This window comes from Vigna radiata, chromosome 2, assembly GCF_000741045.1.
Source record: "Vigna radiata var. radiata cultivar VC1973A chromosome 2, Vradiata_ver6, whole genome shotgun sequence".
NCBI lineage: Eukaryota > Viridiplantae > Streptophyta > Magnoliopsida > Fabales > Fabaceae > Vigna > Vigna radiata.
The window spans coordinates 17,481,837-17,503,144 of NC_028352.1; the positions used below are offsets into that span (position 1 = coordinate 17,481,837).

The following is a 21,308-nucleotide window of genomic DNA, read 5'->3' on the forward strand; positions in this document are numbered from 1 at the left end:
AAATTTATAAACTTTTTTTTATTATAAGTTGTTTGCATTTATTCATTCATAATTTTTTTTTATTTTTTCCTATCACACATACTTATATATATATATATATATATATATATATATATATATATATAGAATATTCATATCTGTTGTCATCTATAAATTCTTAAGAGTTGATTTTTAAAATTTAAGAGGTTTTAAGAGTTGATATGTTAAAGTTAAACTAAATCAAATATACTATAATCGTAATTTATACGTAGAGAAAAGAAAAAACAATTTTAATCGTTTTGGACTTCCTTAATTTTCCATCTTCAATTTTTGCATTACACTGCAAGTAACATATACGAACAAAATTATAAATAAATCAAATAAAATCAGTGTGGACATTAAATTGGTAATTCTATTTTATTATCTCTAGCCAGTTTAAAAAAAAATAATTGATCAACAAAATATATTTCTTTTAAATTTATTTGAATTTCACATTACTGCTAACTTTATATACTTCGAAGTAAATTCATATCAGACTTTTTTTATCGATTAAATACACAAAATATTGTCTTTTTAAGACTCGTTTTATTCTGTAATAAGTATCCAAGTTACTTTTATTATTTCTATTTTGTTTTATATATTAACATCATCATCTCACATTTTTTAATAACATGTGAAAATTAAATATAACAATAAACTAATAATCAGATCATTCAATTAATAAAAAATTTAATCACAAAAAGTTAAATAAAAAATATAAAAAAAATTAAATACCCAATAATCAGACAAAAAAAAAATCTAATAAAAACTAAATTCATAATACAGAAATTTATGATATACTTGAAATCTAGTAAAAGTGTAAAAACAAAAGTGAGATAAGAGAATGAGCATTTAACACTAACAACTTCTGTGTACTTCTAAAATATTAAGGTTTGATGTCATGATCTAAGGAATAAACAGTTGGATGGGAGTTATCCTGAAGAAATGTCAGAGTAATTAAATCTAAGATAAGACAGCAGATAGATACATAATATAAGATGAGTCAAATACATAGTAAAATGTTTATAGCCTCTATACGAAGAAGCTGTACAACACACAAAAGCTACCATTGAGCCACACAAAAGCTATCACAGTCTTCCCTTCTTCACCATCATGGTCATCTCTTCCGCCGCTTCGAATCCACCTGCATTCAAAATTTCCAATATAATTTCAAACTACTCACTTCCAATCAACAATCTCATTTACCCTAATCCGTGTTAGATACAAATAAAATCCCACATCGACATACATGAATTTATATATATTCAAGATACCTTTATTAATAAAAATCTTTTAAAATAATATCAAAAATAAATCTATAAAAATTTGATCCTAAACAGACAATATCTTATCAGTATATTCACACTCTTATCATGCCACTTATGTTAGAATAAGCTCTTTTTCTTAATGTTTTCTATGAAAACCTGTTTGGAAAAATATGTTTTCTATGAAGACCTGTTTGGAAAAATATCTTTATGAGAGTCTTCAAAATACACTTATGTTATGTATATTGATTTTGATGTTTTAAAACTTTTTTAATTCACCGACATTAGTGTATTTTGAAAACTCAGTATATGGATAATACAAAAAAAATAAATAAATAAAAATCAGTACAGAACCTAGAATACCAAATTACAAGAAATCTAAAAAATATTTTTTATGTAGATATGTCCTTAAGAAACAAAACACTTTACTACAAGCTTTTTCATGATTCCATTTTCACCCCAAATTAAAATTGGCATAAAAGGGCACCAAGCACAAAAGTTAAAAGTTGAGAAATTAGAGGAAGATAAAGCTAAAATAACTCATACACAGATATTTCATCCAAAAAAATACAATGAAATTTCTTACACAATAAGCAGATATAGAGACAGAGAACAAACTTTTGAATTTACAATCTCCATTTCATAATAATATGATATGAAAATACAGTAAACATTTTATTTCTTTTTAAGATATAGATTGATGTTATTATAATCAAGATTTGAATTAAATATCTTGCATATAAATTTGCAAACCTATTTAAACAGAAAACCTATTTTAGTACAAATTGTGTATTTATCAGATAAGAGTCATGTCATAGCTTCAAAGATCTTATGTTTTCTTCTCTTATAGATTCTTTTGAGGCTAGTTGAATCCCAAACATTTTACTAAGAATTAGCAACAAGGGTGAAATGAAATGAAGCAAAATACATACATGAAAAAAATATAAAGATCAGCAGAAGAATGCACGTCATCCTAAGCCAAAATGATGATCAAATTAAATGTATCAGGAATAATAAATCCATTATGCCAGCTTCCCTACCCTCAGGAAAATCAAAAGCAATTGATGCAAGTCAGTTTTATAAAATAAATCTGCAATTTTATGACAGTGATGAAAAAACAACACGCCCACATCTATATCTCCCCCTCAAATATGGAAATTGTTTGGCTTTTCACATCAAAATACTATGTCTAAACATATTAGCGAAGACAAAATTTAGTCAAAACCACAATCCAAGAGGCATCAAGGAAGAAAAGTTTTGCAACACTAAAATGTGAATTTGTCAACAAAGTAAAATAAATAAATAAATAAATAAATTAAAAAAAAAAAAAAAACATGTCTGTCAGATAAGGGTACAAGAACTAAAAATAAGAGAGGTATATTTCAAAGAAAAGGTATAACAAGCACCCATGATCAGTAGATTATTTTTAGCTATTCTGCAGTTTGAACTAACTATGCTAAAAACAAATATGATTTCAAAAATATCCATCGTGTTTCAGATTAAGGATAGCAAAGCGGAAATTAAGAATGCAGTATGCAAAATTTGATATCAAAACAGGAGAAGTACATATGAGACTGATTAACGTAAACATGGCTGCTATTTTCATGAGTCTGAGTCAAAACACCAAAATCCTTTTGTTTTCACAATTATATGGCCAAAAAGGTGCTAACTAGTAAAAATCTAGCTGCACTCTATGGCCAATTTCAAAACTAGAACAAGGGCAACCATAACAAGCTACATTAACGTTAAATTTTTTAAAGGAATTTTTGTTCTCATCAATTTTTCAGTAATGTAGCCGCATTACCCTCCCCATATAATTGCTAGGGGGAAACTAAATAATAGAAATCTATGTGTTAGTCGTATGTCATGAACAACAAGTAATGAGAACATAGTAGTAATTATTTGGTAATGGATGTATAAGAAGTCACCTTGCCATCAGCTCCAGGTGATGCAGAAAATGTAGCTTGTGGTTTCTTCATATCATCATCAGATGAACATTCCGAGCAGACAAAATGATCTAGTTTCTTTGCTTCTTCAATAGTCATGCCCACGCAAGCAGGATGGTACCTACAAGAAATCTACACAGATTTAACACTCTTTCACGCTTATAAAAAAAAATAAGTGATGTTAGCAAAGTTGCATCCCCAATATTACAAAGGCACTGATATAAAAAAACATCTAAGTACAAAATTTCGTCGCTTCTGATAAAATAGTCAGCAGAAGGAAAAATTCATCTTCGTTCAACTTATATTGCCTGACACATACCGAATAAAAGAAACAAAGGAACCAACAGCCACACTCACAGACAAACACACTGGTACTTTTAGAGACAAAAATTCAAGTCATCTGTCACTTAAATTTTAGCCGTGAGTAGCTCACAACAAAATGGACAATCTTTTATGCATTTACTCTTTCCTTCTTACTTCTTCTCTTTTATTTTACTACAACAGTAAAATGACTTTTCAAGACCAACAAGCAAAAAAGCTTGCAAAGCCAAGATATAGGTTTTTTAGAAGTTTTAGGGACCATATTGGACCGTGGGAATCATCTTCCATTTCCCTTGATGTTCAAATAGACCTTACAACTCTCTAGCACTGTAGCCTGCTCATCCTGCCAGTAAATAACATCTAATGTTCAAATTCAACATACATACATATACACATATATATGTGCAGACACCCAAATATAAAAAATCAGAAACACCAAGTTCAATAAATAGGAAACAAAGTAAGCAGAATACACTGAGTTTACCAATCCTTGCACCCTTCACATTGTACCATCAGATCATCCGGGTTATATGGCATCTCACACTTGCAATACCTTCAAAACAAAAACCAAAATCCCCCTCCTCACTGTCAATAACCCAAAAGAACATATTAAGTAAGGATGTCCCTCAAAATATCTCAGAAATTAAGTTTTAATCCCCATAAAATTGTAATAGGTTTTTACTCATTACATTTACCAAAATTGAAGTGCTATCACTCGCTCGTCAGGTACTAAAAATATGTGTTTCTGTTAAAATATAATAACTAGAAACGAATTATGTTAAAATGAAAACACTAAAACCTAGTTAAATTTTTATAGAATTTAAAACCAGTCACTAAAAAAATGTACTTCTGTTAAAACATAACGACAATAACAAACTAAATTGTTATAAATGATAAAATGAAAGACCTAAAAAGACCCAAAACATACTAAATTTTGCAATGGGACTAAAACTGAGTTTGGAGATACTTTGAAGGACCAAGAACATATTTGAGAGGAAACTCACACAGCAACACGGTCAGGAGTGAAAGCCCCAGTTGCGGCTTTGTACTCAAATCTACAATAGTAATCCTCAGCACCCACATTCTCAAGCTTGGTGTAGTTCTTGAAGGAGTGCACTAAGCATTTGCCTTCGATGGTGTGAGCACTCTGCACATCATAGTGGTCGGAGAGAAAAAGCTCTTTGGCACCATGGAACTGTCTTCGACCCCCAATGGACTCCTCGGGTCTGTAGTACCACCTCACACGCACCTTCACGTTGTTCCTGTTGTCTTGCTCGATCTTCTCCACGCGCGCCACGTAAGGGGGCTTCGAAGTGTCCGAGGGCCGCATCAGAACGCAATCGCCAGCTGCAGCAGCAAAGAACCAAACGCTGTTAACGACAAGCCCACCTCAAAAAAACATCATGGGCAGCCACGAAAACGAGGAAAGGAAGTGTTTTGAACGAGAAAAACGCAAAGGGTCGTCGTTGTGTGTGTTACCTCGGACGATCTTGTTGGTTCCTCTTATGGTGTACGAGTCCAAGTCCTTTCTGCCTGGCCTCGTTTTCGCCATGCGTTGTGCGAAGGGCGTTTTGGGGAATGTGATTTTTTTTTTCTAAGGGCTCTTGTTGGGTTAGAAGGAGAAGAAGAACCGAAGAACCCTAAGGTGTGGGGGTGGGGAGCAACGCTTTTTTCGGAGTCCAGATCCTCTCCATTTCTGAAGAAATAGACATCTCCATTTCAGCAAACCTTTTGGTGACACGTGGATTCTAAGTTTTGAACGGCTGAAAAGAGAGAACTGGGGTTTAGCACCTCGTGTTTGAAAAGGGTAATGATTCGATGAGCCTGATTTTAGCGATAAACGGTAACACAAGAAAAACAGAAAAGAGAAAATGAAAATTCATTCCTTTATTTTCAAATCATGATACATCTTTTTCAAAGTTTTTTTTTTCTTGTTTTCATGTATAATCTCTAATTTTTCACCAACCAAACTAAATCAAATGTATGAAGAATAAGTCCATGTGCATGTTTGGTTGTAGGATAGTAAGCACATGGATAAAAACATAACTATTTGAAACTTTAAGTATTAATTTTGAGATAAAGGTTGGAATTGGATGTGATTTTGCTTAACATGATGGAAAGTTAAGAATGCCCATTTGAGAGTTGTACCATATATAATAAAAGCATAATCTGTCTCTTTTTCAATAAGTATATGGAAGAATAAGAAGATTTTGGCTCTTTGAATTTAACATTATAGTCACCTGCAAGAATCACAATCAGTAATGGTATCTAACATACAATAATTGTATTGTTTAAAATGAAAGTTAAACCAAAATAAAATCATTTTAATATTTTTATTCCTTGATATATTAGATTATCATAGTTAGTTGGTTATTATTTTTATTTATATTTTAAATTTAGTTTATATTTTTTTTATTACAAATATAATATTTTATGTGTTTATTAAATATAAGAGGAGATTAATTCTAAATATAACTTTTACTATATTGAATATATTATTCAGAGTTTAAAGTTTTAATGGAGAAAAATTCTTGGAGAGGATCTCTTATTAATACGCAAGGCTAGAAGAACATCTCAAAGAATGTTTAAGATTCCTGTTCAAGAAGCATAACAGAAGATTATAAGTAAAAATTTTTGACTTTCCGAAGTTCCAATTAGAACTTGAAGGACTCATATGAAAGCAAGCCTTAGGTGAGCTTCAAAATTAAACATAGAGATAACTAAAAAGCATAATCAATCTATGTTATTCAAAGCTACAAAAATACAAGGGAAGGGTAGGGTGTTAATAGGTTGTTCAAAATATTTTCGCAGTGTGTAATGGTTTGTAATAATACTATACAGATAGGAACTATGTTTAGATATTGAATATGTAAGATCAACAAATATAAACTTTTTTAGACGATGATGTAAAAGACCTAACAATAGTTTAAAAAGAAGAAAGCATTAAGGCATAGTATTCTAGTTCACTCAAACTTAAGCTACGCTTAGTTCTCTCGTAAGAACTCTTAAGAGGTTCTATTAATCTTTTCAAGATTACAACGATTTTAACCCACTCTTGATTGAGTATTCAAACCACTCTTGGCGCTGAGTTTAACCCACTTCTAGTTGAGTATTCTAGTCACTCCTGACACTAAGTTTAACACATTCCTTGTTGAGTATTCTAGTCACTCCTGACACTAAGTTTAACCCACTCATTATTGAGTATTCTAGCCACTCTTAACACCAAGTTTAACTCACTCCTGGTTAAGTATTCTAGCTACTCTTGACACCGAGTATAACCCACTATTGGTTGAGTATTCTAGTCCTTCCTAACACCCCTAGAAAACACGTTTAGTCTGAGTATTCTTACACCACTTATGATACCGAGTATGACCCACTCTTGGTTAAGTATTATATGTCCTTCCTAAGGTTGGCAAAAAAAAATCGTACCAGTGGGTATCCGCGGGTAAAATCCGCTTCGGGTATTTAATACACGTGGGTAAGACGTACCTACGGGTAGCGGGTAGCGGGTATTTTAATACCCGCTTGTTAAAGGGTCGGGTTCGGGTATCACACTATTTGTACCCCTGGATACCCGTTACCCATTTAAAAAATAAAATTATAATTTTATTCATTAGTTTTTTTTTAACATTTCAATTAGCTTTTTTTTTTTAAATCTGCCATGAAATTGGGCCAAAGCCCAAAATTATTTTAGGGTTTGTTTTTCAAAACTGATCAAAGAATAGGAAGTTGCCCCATTCCTCACCAGGTTTGCCGCTTCTGCTCCTTCGAGAGAGTTCTCCGGCACCTTCCTCACTAGGTTCCACGGTGGAACGAGAGTTCCACGACGCCTTCCTCACCATGTTCCGCCCTAGTTGTAGAGCTCGAATTGGGCACGGAGGAGGACCTTTTCCGGAAGGGTGGCAAGGCCGACGACGAAGTTGAAGACGTGATCTTGGGCGTGGGTGAGGGGTGGAGCTGGGTGGCGCATTTGACTGATGCTGGTTTGAAGATGGTGGGGCGAGGGGAGTAGAGGCAGAAAGGGGTGGTGCGAGGTTGGAAGAAAGCATTCTGAGAAGAAAGCGGTGATGACGACCCGCCGATTCGAAATCTGAGGCATCTCTGGTGCCTACTTCCAAACTGCGATTTTTCTTTTTTTTAGATCCCTAATGATGGTGGAAGATGTTTGGAGTGGCAAAGATTCTCTTGTGCGTGACCAGCATGAAAGGAGAGAGTTGCTGGAGGAGCACACGACTGTTGTGTTTGAAATGAAAAATATGAAAAATTAGGGTTTGTGAGTCATGATTCTAGATAAGAAAGGAGAATGGATTTTAGGCCAGAAATTGGGTTTGGTGGAAAGCGGATATCCAACGGGTACCCGCGGGTTGAAAAAAATCTGCGGGTTTTTTTATGCGGGTATCCAACGGGTAACGGGGCGGGTACGGGTAAGGTTTTTCAAATGCGGGTTGGGTTGCGGATAGGTACTATCCGTGCCTGACCCGACCCGCTGCCATCTGTAGTCATTCCTGATACCCCTAGACAACATGTCTAGTCCAAGTTTAGCCTTTCTAGGATTTATTCCTAGACAACTATCTAGACCGAATTTACCCACTCTAGGTTGTAAGTGTTTTAGTTCTCTTCAAAAGATACAACAAATCCAATATGGGCACCAAATTAGAAAAATTCTTCTGGTGATATGAAAGAAATTTTATTCAATGAGCTTATGGTTATTAATCATTGTGTCAGTGTAATGAAGTAATTTTGCATTAACTTTTGTATTATAAATGATTTTAATTAATTGTTATGAATGTAGTTATAAATGAATAGAGTTCGAAAAACTTTTTGCAATTAGTGTTATATGTTATTTGCAGGGGTTAAAAAAGTATGTAGAGAGTGTTGAAAACTGGAAGATTTTCGAAAGCTTTTAGAAACACAGTAAAAGGATATTAAAGATGAAAGCTCGCTTTTATACTGGTTCACTCTAAACGGGTTCTGATGAGTGCATATTTATGCCTTCATTTGGCCTTTAATATTAGATTTTTAATTGGATTTTATACTTTAACAGAATATTTTAATTAGGATTTGTTATAATTAGGTTTATTTAGCAAGAGACACAAACATGTTAAAAATAGCTTTTTAGTTGCATAAATGTTCTTTGGATATTTTGAGGTGTGTTAGTACAATTGCACCTAAGTTGAGCTCATTGAGGTGTAGAAATAAATTGGTTAAAGTTTCATGATACCTTAAAGATAAATCCAAGAATAGCAAATAATAAAGACCACAAGAAGTCAATACAAGCATAACATGAAAAAGTGAAGAAATTTGGCTAAGTCAAGAAGAGGGAACATGCAACAAAATTTGGATCTTGCGGTTTTCTCTATTTTTTCTACTAAAAGGGTTTTGATAATTGATAAATGTTTATGATTAAAGATAAATTAGGAAACATATATCTTAAGATATTTTATTTGATATTGCTAAATAATTACCTTATTTAACTATATGAATAAATATCAAAAGATAATATTTGCCAAATCTTTTTTTTTAATCTAGCAAATATTTTCTCCAACATTTTTAGATCTCCACAACAATAAAATACATCTTGAAGACTTTGGATTATTTAAAAGATAATTAGAAAAAATTACATTATGATAAAGAAGATTACAACAACATAAAAGCTTGAAACAAAGTCCAATCCAATTTCTATATAAAGAGACTTAGGGAAACACATCACGGGAGCTTAGGAACCCTTTGGGGGTTCAAATTTCATCCTCTCTCTTCTCCCATGTTCTCCACCCTCTCTTCTTCTATTTTTATGTTATTTCCACATTCCGGAGGGCTAAGCCTCTTGGTTGATTCTAGTGTAATTTCTTAGCTAGATTCCAAGGTTAGATGAACAAATTGGTTTGTTCTTTAAGTTCTTGTTGTGATTTATATTTTTCTATGTCTTTTGTTTCTTAATAAAATAAAAGTAATGTGTTTTTTCATTATAGCAAGTAAGCATGGTGTTAAATCTATATGACATATAATTATATGATCCAAGAGTTTTTAATTTTAATTGAGAATTTACTTTGATTAAAGTTAGAAAGTTTCATGTGATTAAATGAATTTTTGCTACCAATTGAGAATGTACTTTGATTAATTAGTTTTTTATTTGATATAAGAGGTAAAAGAATATACATAACTAGACATAGTAATATTTAATTAAGAATGTAATTTGGTTAAGAATGAGAACGCAGATTAATTGAGAAATTACATTAATTAATTTCAAAATCTAAGATAAGAATTAATTGAACAATAATTTTTAAATAACCAATGATGAATCCTATTTTGAAAAAGCATTGAAATCAACCTATTTTCTTTATCATTATTTTTATCTTTTTAAATATTTTTATAAATTCATTTCTTTCTATCTTTTGTTATTTTGTTTTTTAATCTTTTATTGATCTTTATCTTCTTTATTGTTTTTGTTTTACTAACCATTTTGTATAGTTTTTATAAGAACTAATTTGCTAATAATCAATTTCGTGTTTGTTGGAAGATGACTTAGGGTTGAATTTACGCTTTCTATTTTGTTGGCTACTATCTTAGCAATATTGAAGTTGTTACAGTAAGAACTCGTCTAGTTTAGCAAAGTATAACATGAGTGCGTTTAGCAAGACTCTCATATAACACTTTAACGCATTTTGTAAGGAAATTGTTTAGTAGTGTCTTTACTCATGTGTTAGTGCATTTACTAAAGCTTTTCTCAAAGCATTTAGATTTGACAAAGCTTTTTTCACAAAAGGCTTATCTTTCAAGTATATTACTTTTCCAAACATAACATTTTGTAATATCATTATTTCGTTTATTGTTGTTTGTTAAACTTCAAAACATATAAGGACGTTTAGACAATTCAGTCTTATAGATGATCTTGTTTTAACACTAAATCTACACTTAAAATTACTTATTCTAAACCAAATTTATGAACCAAACATCCATATTAAACTTAGTTTAAACTAAACTACTTAAGCTAATTGGAAATTAATCTAAGCTACATAAACTAAACTAAGCTAAAATGTAAAAATACTATAGCTATATCTCAATAATGAAGAATTATAAAACTAACCAAAAAAAACAACTAAAATTAACTAACTACTTAAAATATTCTAGAACTAAGATGCTGAAATTAATAAATGATATGACCTATACTAGAATATTTTATTCTATGTTAGGCTATGAATATAAAAGTAACAAAACTAAACTAACCTATTTAACTAAATTGTTAGATTATGTATTAATAAGAATCATTAGTTTAATAAATATTCTACTCCTATTTAAAATTCGAACTAAACAACTAGCAACTAATCTATACAAAGTAAAATTATTTAAGACTTACACTAAAAATGAATTAAAAAATAAGCTAATTAACACAAATTAAGAAAAACTAACAATTTGGCCCTTTAAACTAAATCTAAGCTAAAAATAGGAATTAAACACTTAAATGAATCCAAAAGAATGCAATTAGAAAAGAAATTTTTTAAAATTTAAGAACTTATTAATCCTTACCTTTAGGCATGTGGTTCACTTTGTTCTTTATATTTTTTTATTGAATTGAGTTTCAATATTTTTCTAATAGAATCAATTTGGCATCTTTCGTTAAATTGATGTTAATATTATTGAAAATATGCCATGTGTCAAAAATCTAGAATGTGTCACGTGTCAAACCAAAGGAATCTCAAGATAAATTATGTCTCAAATTTTGAAAAGCAAAATATTGTAAATGGCGTTAATATTAATTTAACCAAAGAAACCAAATTGATTCTATTTATAATATTGGAACTCAGTTGAGTAAGAAAATATATAAAAACTAAAAGAAATCATAAGCATAACTATAAGGACCAAATTACTAAATAAACCTAAAATACAATATAATATTTTTTATAATAATAAACGAGCATGCACATTATTGAACATTTCATAGCTTAAAGTAGAGAACAACTTTGAATCCATGTAAGCTTTTTAGCTTATAATAAATAAGTATTTTGAAATGTGGTCTTCTTATAAATGAATTCATGCTTTAAGGATTTGAAAGTAGAAAATAATTAAATAAAACATATTATTATTTCAATTCAACAATTTTGATATATGTTCTTCAGCAGAAGGAGAAAAATCTTGAAAGCAAATTATTAGACTTTGTTAATTAGTATAAGACCACAAAATCATTTAAAGCAAAGTAATCATGTTTACTTATAAGAGCATTTGTCTCCTAACTTCACAAAAACAAAATTCATTCATTCTATATTGTTTAAGTTATAAATTTTTCATTGTAGGTACATGACAAACACAAATTTTAACATTGTCAAATGAATGAATTATAGATGTCCAATCATAGTAATTATAGATTCATATTATCCCAACTTAGGTATATAATAGTTTAGTTTAACTTTAGTCTTTTATTTGATTTTCAATTGTTGTTCTTGAAATTCTATGTTTTTTTTAAAAAATTTTGCAATATAGAGCACAACTTCTATTGATTTTCAAATGAAACATATTGAATTGTATTAAATCTTTAGTATTGTTTTTATACAAATTAATTTGGGTTTTAGGAATAGAAAAACACAAAATGAAAATTGGAAAATAGATTTAGAAATCAAACCTGAAAATGTAAAAGATGAAAATAGATCAATCACAAATTCAATAACCAAAGAATCCAAAAATAATAGTTTTTTAAAGATTCAAATTCTAGTTTAATCAATTTAATTAATCAGCTAAATAGGTATATACGAATCAAGTCCCAATAACATTCAATCTAATTTGTATGGAGATATCAAATAAAGATTCAATCTATTATTAATTTGAATTTTAATGTAAGAAATGCAAAGTGATATAATAAATACCAAAATCAAAATTAAAGAAGAGAAGAACAAACTCGAATCGAAGAAAGATTGACCTAAAACTCAATTTGTGTACCATTATTTAAGAACATAAATAAGACAACAAAATAAGGAAGAATATGAAAGTGGAGAGAAAAGAGAAAAAAACTAAAATGTTGCAAAATTCGCAAATGATTAATAGTCCTCCTATTTTGAGCACAATTACATCTTGTATAGGCTCTGATAACAAAAGTAAATGCAGGCCTAATCATGGGTTCTAATATGGTCCAAAAGTTCAATTATAGAAATATACACTAATTAATACAAGTAAAATCAAATCACACAATCTAACATTGTTGAGATTAAATGACCTATATAAACACACACATCAAACATCAAATCTACACAAGACCACCAAATGCCTCTGATGGTAACAAATACTCCAAGTGATGTGGATTAATATTTAATATATATAATCTATCTAATATGTGTGTTCATGAAACTAAAGTTCTCTTAGACAAATTTGTTGTTGTCTCTGATCAAATGTCCACAGGATCTTGTTTAACACATTATTAGATAACATTAGATACTTCAAACTTTATTTTGAATTAAATTATAATGAATTTAATCAAACCACAACGATCAAAATATTTCTATATAATAAAATATATGTGAAAGACTTCATAAATGAATTATATATGTGCGAATTGACATGTTTTAAATGATTAACAATGTCTTTATATCTGAATATGGAAACACATACTTTTTTTTCAATAATCTTTTGTGTGTTTGGCTTCTCATAATTATATATATTTGCATATATCTTTGGATTTTTTTCCTTTAATAAAAATGAAGGCTAAATCATTCTAAAGAATTCTTTGAAGATCTTATTAGAACTTTTCTTTTCGAGCACTTATAATGAAGATGATGAATCTGTATGTATTAAAGTTAATACACAAATTTGCAAATTCAAAAGATGTCTTGCTTAATGTTTCATCAACCATTTTCAAAAGAAATATAAATAGTTGAAGTTAAAATCGAAGAACATCAATTTACATGAACACAAGATTCATACAATGCCTTACAAGTTTTTCCATTAGTCGTCTAATGTGTTCAAAAGTGAAAGTGTGAAAGTTGTTGTAATATTCTTCACTTTGTGAAGTTTTTCTTATACGCTTAAATTTTGCTATCTATTGAGAGTTTCTTTTATTTCTTGTAAGTTCATAATCTATATGAGAGATTAAAAAAGAGTAAATTGGAGAGGTTTGTGTACTCATGATAACCTCGCGATGTTTGTGTACTTGGTATAACTTGGAGAAGTTGATGTACTCATTATAATAATTTATTTTATTAGTGAAACCTCTTAAGTAATATGTTTAAGAGAGAATTTGATGTGTAACTCAAGGTTTTGGATGAACCAATATAATTTTTTTCCTACATGCTCAATCTATTTGATATCAAGTGATCAAGTGTGGTGTATTGAAAAAAAAAGAGTAACATTATACTCATTCCCCCTTATAGAGCCTACTATTATAATACAAAGGAATCCAAATCTAGCAAACCATGTATTCATTTTGAAGCCTTGGAAATCTAAAATATAGTATAAATAGAATCAAGAGAAAAATAATTCTTACAAAAAAAAAGTTATGACCAAACAATGAGCAAAGTTCAAATGAGCTAAAAATACAAAATCAAAGAAAATATGTATAATAAACCCAAATTATTAATAATGAAAAGAAAATACTTAAAGAACTAAAAATGTAGTATTTGAAAAGTGCAGCCACCATACAATAAATTTATAAATGTGTGTACGAGATACTTATATTGAAAAAAATATTAGATGAATGTTATATTACTGTCAGGTGAATGTTAATTAGGTTAATGTAAATTGTGATATTGATATATCATTGCTAGGTGAATCCTTATTAGGTTAATGTAATATATGATGTTCATATGTCATTGCCATGTATAATCTTTATATAATATTATAAATAAAATACCTTATTCACATTTATTATTAATTTTTTTATATCTTATTTAACACCTTTTTATTTTTGTAGTTGTTAATTATATATCATAGTGTTACATAATAATAGTGTTTCCATTTTTAAAAATATAAAGTTACAATTTTAATAAGTTGAATAAATTTCATACTTCTCTCTTTTTACATTTTTCATGGTTGTTAGAAAAATGCAAGGATTCTGTATAAAAACGATACACTTCTCTTTCTTTTTATCAATATTTTTGTTACTAAAATTAACTTCTTTCTAGTCTTCATGGTTATTATATCATAGCACACAGTTTTTGTAGTAGTTTTCCCTTGAGAATTATATTTTCGATCACATTGAGAACACTTAATTTTTGCTTTCTTGACTTATAATTGAGTTTAATCCACTGTTTTAACTGGAATTTGTCCAATTATTATTGAATTTTAACTAAAATTATTTATCAAAATGATTTTTTAAATCTTGGTAAATGTGAGATGTTATAGATAGACAACCTTATTAAACTGTCTAGATAGATGAGCCTAACTAGATGATGTAGTATGATTAACTTCACTAGATTACCTCATAGATCATCCATGAAATGACTTTTGATTATATTATTTAATGTATAAGTGTTTTTGTACAACTAAAATATAAGTAAGCTTACACGTCATCTGTAGTTGATTTAGTGATAAATGGTTTAATGAATTTATGGACAATGCTAGTAGTTTGATTTAGTGATTATTCAAGTGACTTTGGGAACCTAGGATTATATGCTTAATGAAGAAATATAGTATTGTGAAGAATGAAAAGTAAAGTGAAAAAATGTTGTTTAACGTCACCGTCTAGACGTCGGTTGTTATGTGCACTGACGTAAAACGATGACCAGTGGCAATTTCGTAATTAAGTAGGGCAAGTAGACGTCGGGCCCTGGCCTAACTGATATCTGAAGAATTCTAGACGTCGGTCCTCCTATAAGGCGACGTTTACAGGGCTGCCAGGTAAGGTGAACAGTCGACCTGTAGACGTCTCCAAGACAACCACCGACGTCTATAAGTCTCAGAGATGGTGAAAAGTCGCGAGGCAGATGTCGGTGCCCCCCAATTGACGTCTATAACTTGACAGGTAGTTTGGTGCCATTAATGTCTGAGACATAGACGTCGACGCCCCGCCTAAGAGACGTCTATAACCTGACAGTTAGGTGAAACTGTAATGATTATGCTACAAACTAGACGTCAGTTACAATCCAACCGACGACTATGTCCAACTAGACGTCAGTTGCGCACATACCTGATGTCTATAATTCGCGCCAATATTAATATTTAAATGATATAGATGTCGAATTAGTGAGATCACCGACGTCTATAACCTTATAGACGTCTGTCTCGACTGAGAACCGACGTCTAGAGTGACATAAACTTCAGAACGTGAACCCGCGAGCAGTTTCCACTATTGATCGTCTTCTTCGTCGAGAGCTCTTCTCCGTCACGCCATTAGAGGTTCGTTTTCTGTGTTTTTGACCGTTTAAATTTAGTTTTGCTCCGATTGAATTAGTCTTTGATAAAAAAAAGCTTTCATTTGAACCGATCATAATTTCATTTCATTGCGTTTTGTTGCAGTTTCAAACGTCTTTGTTGGGTTGCATTTTGGACTGTTTTTGGACTGCATTTCTGACCTATATTTGGGCGTGCACTATGACAACTATCTCATTTGGTTATATATAATCTGCTAAAAAGGTTAGGTTGTTTCTTGAAAACTTAATTTGTATGGATATTATTGGCTTTTGTGTATGACGTTGGCATTCTGAATTTGCATTTTATTGGTGTTTTTTTTATGATTTCATATTGACGTTTAGGTATGCGTGTGTTTGCAAATTGTTAGTATATGCATGTGTTTGCAGATTGTTAGTATATGCATGTGATTAAGTTTAGTTGTGTTATTATAATTGACATGCATTAGTATGAAATCACTTAGTGAAACATATTTCCCGTTTGAAATTTAACACAAACGATTGATCTTTTAATCGTTTTTATTAAATTTTGAATTGTCCGATTGTCCAATTGTCCAATTTTATACTGATGAAGTATGTTACGAACATAGTATGGATCGAAGCTGGATGAATGCACGTCACATTTCTGAAGAATATGAGAAGGGTGTTTCAGTGTTCTTGCAATATATTAAAGAAAATGCAAAGTCTGTGAACGAGACATATTTTTGTCCTTGTGTTCGTTGTGCTAATCAAATATGACAAGACCTGGGCAATTTGCATGATCATCTATTCATGTTCGGCATAACTAGATCGTATACGGTTTGGACTTGGCATGGAGAATGGATGACTGATCATTTAGAGGACATGATATGTGATGTTAGTGAAAATAACTTTAGAAGAGCTAATTTGTACGATTCTCTTATCAATGATTTTGAACAACCGTTGTGCCCAGGCTGCACGAACTTTACACGTTTGTCTGCAACTTTGAAGTTGTTTAGTTTAAAAGCAAGGAACAGATGGACGGATAAAAGTTTCACGGAGTTGTTGGAGTTGCTGAAGGAGATGCTTCCAGAAAATAATACTCCTCCTATTCGTAACTACGAGGCCAAAAAAGTTTTATGTCCAATGGGTCTTGAATATCAGAAGATACATGCTTGCCCCAATGATTGTGTTTTATACATTAAGGAATTTGCTTCACTAAAGCATTGTCCAACATGTGGTTTAAGCCGTTTTAAGAAGAAACGTGACAAAAACACTGAAGAAGGTAATGATGGTGCACCTGGTAAGGTCATGTGGTATTTGCCTATAATACCTAGGTTCAAACGTATGTTCTCTATGGAAGAAAGTGCGATAATCATCTTAGACACCCAGCAGACTCACCATAGCGGAAGAAGATCGATGAAACATTTCCAGAATTTGGTGCAGATCCAAGAAACTTAAGACTTGCACTTGCAACTGATGGTATGAATCCGTACGGGAATTTAAGTAGCAAACACAGTTCATGGCCAATTATGTCGATGATATACAATCTTTCTCCATTGTTGTGCATGAAGAGAAAATATGTCATGTTGTCAATCATGATATCTGGTCCTAAACAACCTGGCAATGACATTGATGTTTACTTGAAACCTTTAATTGATGATTTGAAATTGTTGTGGGAAGAAGGTGTTGAAGACAATTTCCGTTTGCGTGCAATGTTGTTTTGCACTATAAATGATTTTCCAGCCTATGGACACTTGAGCGGTTATAGTGTTAAAGGACATTTTGCATGTCTGATTTGTGAAGAAAACACTAGTTACCTTCAATTGAAGCATGGTCAGAAGACAGTTTATACAAGACATCGGAAATTCCTTCCTCGCAATCACCCTTATCGTAGATTGAAAAAAGCATTCAATGGAAGTGCCGAGGATGAGGTTGTGTGAAGACCCCAGAATGGTGAAGAGGTGTACAACGAAGTCAAAAACATTGACATTGTATTCAGAAAACATCGTAAAAGTACATCTGCAAAACAAGTTTGGAAGAAACGATCAATATTTTTTAATCTTCCATATTGGTCTATACTTGATGTTTGACATTGTATCGATGTGATGCACGTAGAAAAAAATGTTTGTGACAGTGTCATCGGAACTTTATTAAACGTGAAAGGGAAGACCAAAGATGGGATAAAATCAAGACAAGATTTGGCTCACATGGGAATTCGAACAGAGTTACATCCACAGACAATAGGTAGACGCACTTATTTGCCCCCAGCCTGTCATACTCTTTCTAAAAAAGAAAAACAAAGTTTTTGTAAGTCTTTACGAAGTGTGAAGGTTCCACAAGGTTATTCTTCTAATATTAGTAACCTTGTTTCTATGCAAGACCTTAAGTTAATTGGATTAAAGTCTCATGATTGTCATATATTGATGCAACAATTGTTACCGGTTGTTATTCGAGGCATATTACCTCGTTCTGTTATGGGTATTTTGACACGTCTGTGTTTGTTTTTTAATGCCATTTGCAAGAAAGTTGTTGACCCTCGATGTTTAGATCAATTGGAAAATGAAGGAATAAGACTACTATGTGAATTGGAAATGTATTTTCCACCTTCTTTTTTTGATATCATGGTTCATGTGATCATTCATCTAGTCCGAGAAATTCGAATATGTGGCCGGTTTACCTAAGGTGGATGTATCCTGTTGAAAGATACATGAAAATATTAAAGGGATATGTTAAGAATCAGTATAGACCAGAAGCTTCAATCATAGAGCGATACATTGCAAAAGAAGCCATTGAATTTTGTTTAAGTTACATGTCAAGTTGTGAACCAGTGGGTCTACCTAATAGCATAAATGAAGGAAGATGTGAAGGTAAGGGTCGTGGTGTGAGGATTCAACGTGTAAGTAGACAAGAAGTTGATCAAGCTCATTTGTACATCTTAAACAACACTGATGATGTTATTCCTTACATTTCTGAACACGTTAATGAAATAAAGGTCATACACCCAAGAATGAATGAAAAATGGCAGCTTAATGAACACGTCAAAACCTTCTTACCATGGTTTAAGAAAAAGATTTATGCGATTCCAAATGTTTCTGAAACTCTATTGAGGCTATCTCGGGGGCGGAACATAGATGTCATTAAATATGGTGGGTACTATATTAATAATATCTCTTTTCAGACAAAGGAAAAAGATGACAAAAGTAGAGTTCAAAATAGTGGGGTTACACTAAAAGCTGAGTCAGTGCACTTCTGTAGTTCTAAAGACAAAAATCCCATCACTGCATCAATTAGTTATTTTGGAGTAATACAAGAAATATGGGAGGTGGATTATGTCAGGTTTAGAGTCCCTGTTTTCAAGTGTAAATGGGTTGATATAAATTCTGGCATCATTACAGATGACTCTGGTTTCACATTGGTAGATCTGACAGAGATGAGTTTCACTGATGAACCATTTATTATGGCAAGTCAAGTAAGGCAAATATTCTACATCAGCGATCCAGCGAATGAAAAATGGTCAGTGGTTTTGGAAGGGAAAAACATGCACAGTTTTGATGATGAAGAATGTCTTGATATTCTTGAGACAACATGTACCACATCAAGACCTAATGAAGACTCTATTGATGACGTTGCCGATGACATACATGCATTTCGTACTGATCATGATGAAGGTTTCTGGGAGAAAACAATATCTTAATAAGTAGCGTGTTTATTTTTCTTTAGATTTTATATGAATTTTTATTTTGATGAATATTACAATTTCAATTCATATCAACCTTGTATATATTTTTCAGGTATGTCGACCTCAGACTCAGCATCAGCTCACAACAGACGTACACGAGGAGCGACACGTTTGCCAGAAGCGGCATCCGGACAGGTTCTTGGGTCGAGGATACATGTTGATTTTGACCCAAAAACCGGTGTGGCTACAGGGCCAAATGCTAATAGATTTAAAAGTCATTTGGGTAAGATAGCCAAAACCTATGTTTCTATCCTTCATCCAACTTGGGATCACGTCCCAGAGGTGGAGAAGAACCTCTTATGGCAAGATGTTCAGGTATATATACTTACTTCAAAGAAATTTGATGTATTCATTTCTTTGATCTTATTATGTTATTAACATTTTTTTTGTTTTAAATAGCTAAAATATGATATTCCAGACACAGTTCAGATGAGGAGGAAAATCTTAACACAGATATGTAAGATGTGGAGAGATTTCAAGACAAGGCTAACACGTCTGTATGTATTTGGGGACAGACAACATGAGAATCCATCTAAGGAATATTCATTCATAGAAGAAGAATGGATTCAGTTTCGTAAAAGTAGAGAGACTGAGGAATGGAAGGTATTTCTCTTAACCAACAACCTCTTCAATCTTCGTTTTTATTACTATATAGTTATGCATAAAAATTGTTTTACAGGGTATAAGTTTAGCCGCCCAAGAAAGGCAAAGGCTAAATGATGCACCACACGTGTTATCACGAGGTGGTTATGCGAAACTGAAGGAGAAACTTAAGAAGAGTCGAGCGGATGGGTTGGGGCTTGAGTCCCCGGACCTAGCACCTCCACCTACAAGGTACGAGATGTAGAAGGCTGCTCGTACCAAATCTGATGGGAACATGACATTTGCCTCAGCCGTAGCGATCTCACACAGAATTGTAAGTACAAATTTTAAACATTACTTTATTGTATTTTATTCATATCTTGCAATTTAAGTAGTGTAACATTTTTAATGTGCAGGATGAGTTGGTTGAGCAGCAGACGCAGGGAAGAGGACATATTAACAACAGCCATTGGAAAACCGGAGCACCCAGGACGTGTACGTGCAGTTCCTAGGTCCATTGGTCTTCGTCAGTACTTTGGCCTACAAAAAACAACTCAAACACCACAAGCAACGAATCAGGAGGCATTGAGGCAGATGGATCGTCAGTGGGAAGAAAGATTTCGTCAAATGGAGCAGCGATTCAATGAGCAACTACAAGAACAAAAACAAATATAAAGAGCGCTCGAGGAGAAGCTACAATGCATGACGCAGGACACCCTAGGTGTGCCAACTGAAACTCCCACACCCCTTCCTGCCAGCACCAAAGGATCGTGCTCTGCTGCTGAACCTACTGACTATAGTGGTCAGTATGACATGTTGGTTGAAGGGGATCCTGCATGCATTGTGGCTGTTGGACGAGTAGTTGAGGGAGGAGTAACTATTCATGGTGTTCCCATAGCACCCCGGCATGTGCGTGTCATGATTGACGAGGTTTGGGATCCCCAGGCTCAGGTGCCTATACCTACTCCAGAAGTTCAACTTGTGGGAGAGGCCGTAGGAACTTTTTTAGCTTCGCCTAGAGCATTGATTGTCACACACATTGAGACACAATAGGTATAATATTTGTATCATTGGCTATTTTATATTATAATTTCAAAATAATTGTTAATAACGATGAAAATGTTATCTTCAGTTCACACGTCCTCAAAAG

The 21,308-nt window shown here is 32.1% G+C and overlaps 1 protein-coding gene across 1 annotated transcript; it reads right to left on the reverse strand.

Annotated features, from left to right (window-relative positions):
- Positions 1-850: 850 nt before the first annotated feature.
- Positions 851-5,239, reverse strand: LOC106777006 (chromatin remodeling protein EBS). The gene is made up of 5 exons (XM_014664505.2): positions 5,030-5,239; positions 4,555-4,897; positions 4,035-4,103; positions 3,212-3,350; positions 851-1,162 (listed from the first exon to the last, which is right to left on the reverse strand). The coding sequence occupies exons 1-5, from the start codon at positions 5,100-5,102 to the stop codon at positions 1,136-1,138; spliced, it is 651 nt and encodes a 216-aa protein (XP_014519991.1). The 5' UTR covers positions 5,103-5,239; the 3' UTR covers positions 851-1,135.
- Positions 5,240-21,308: the final 16,069 nt, after the last annotated feature.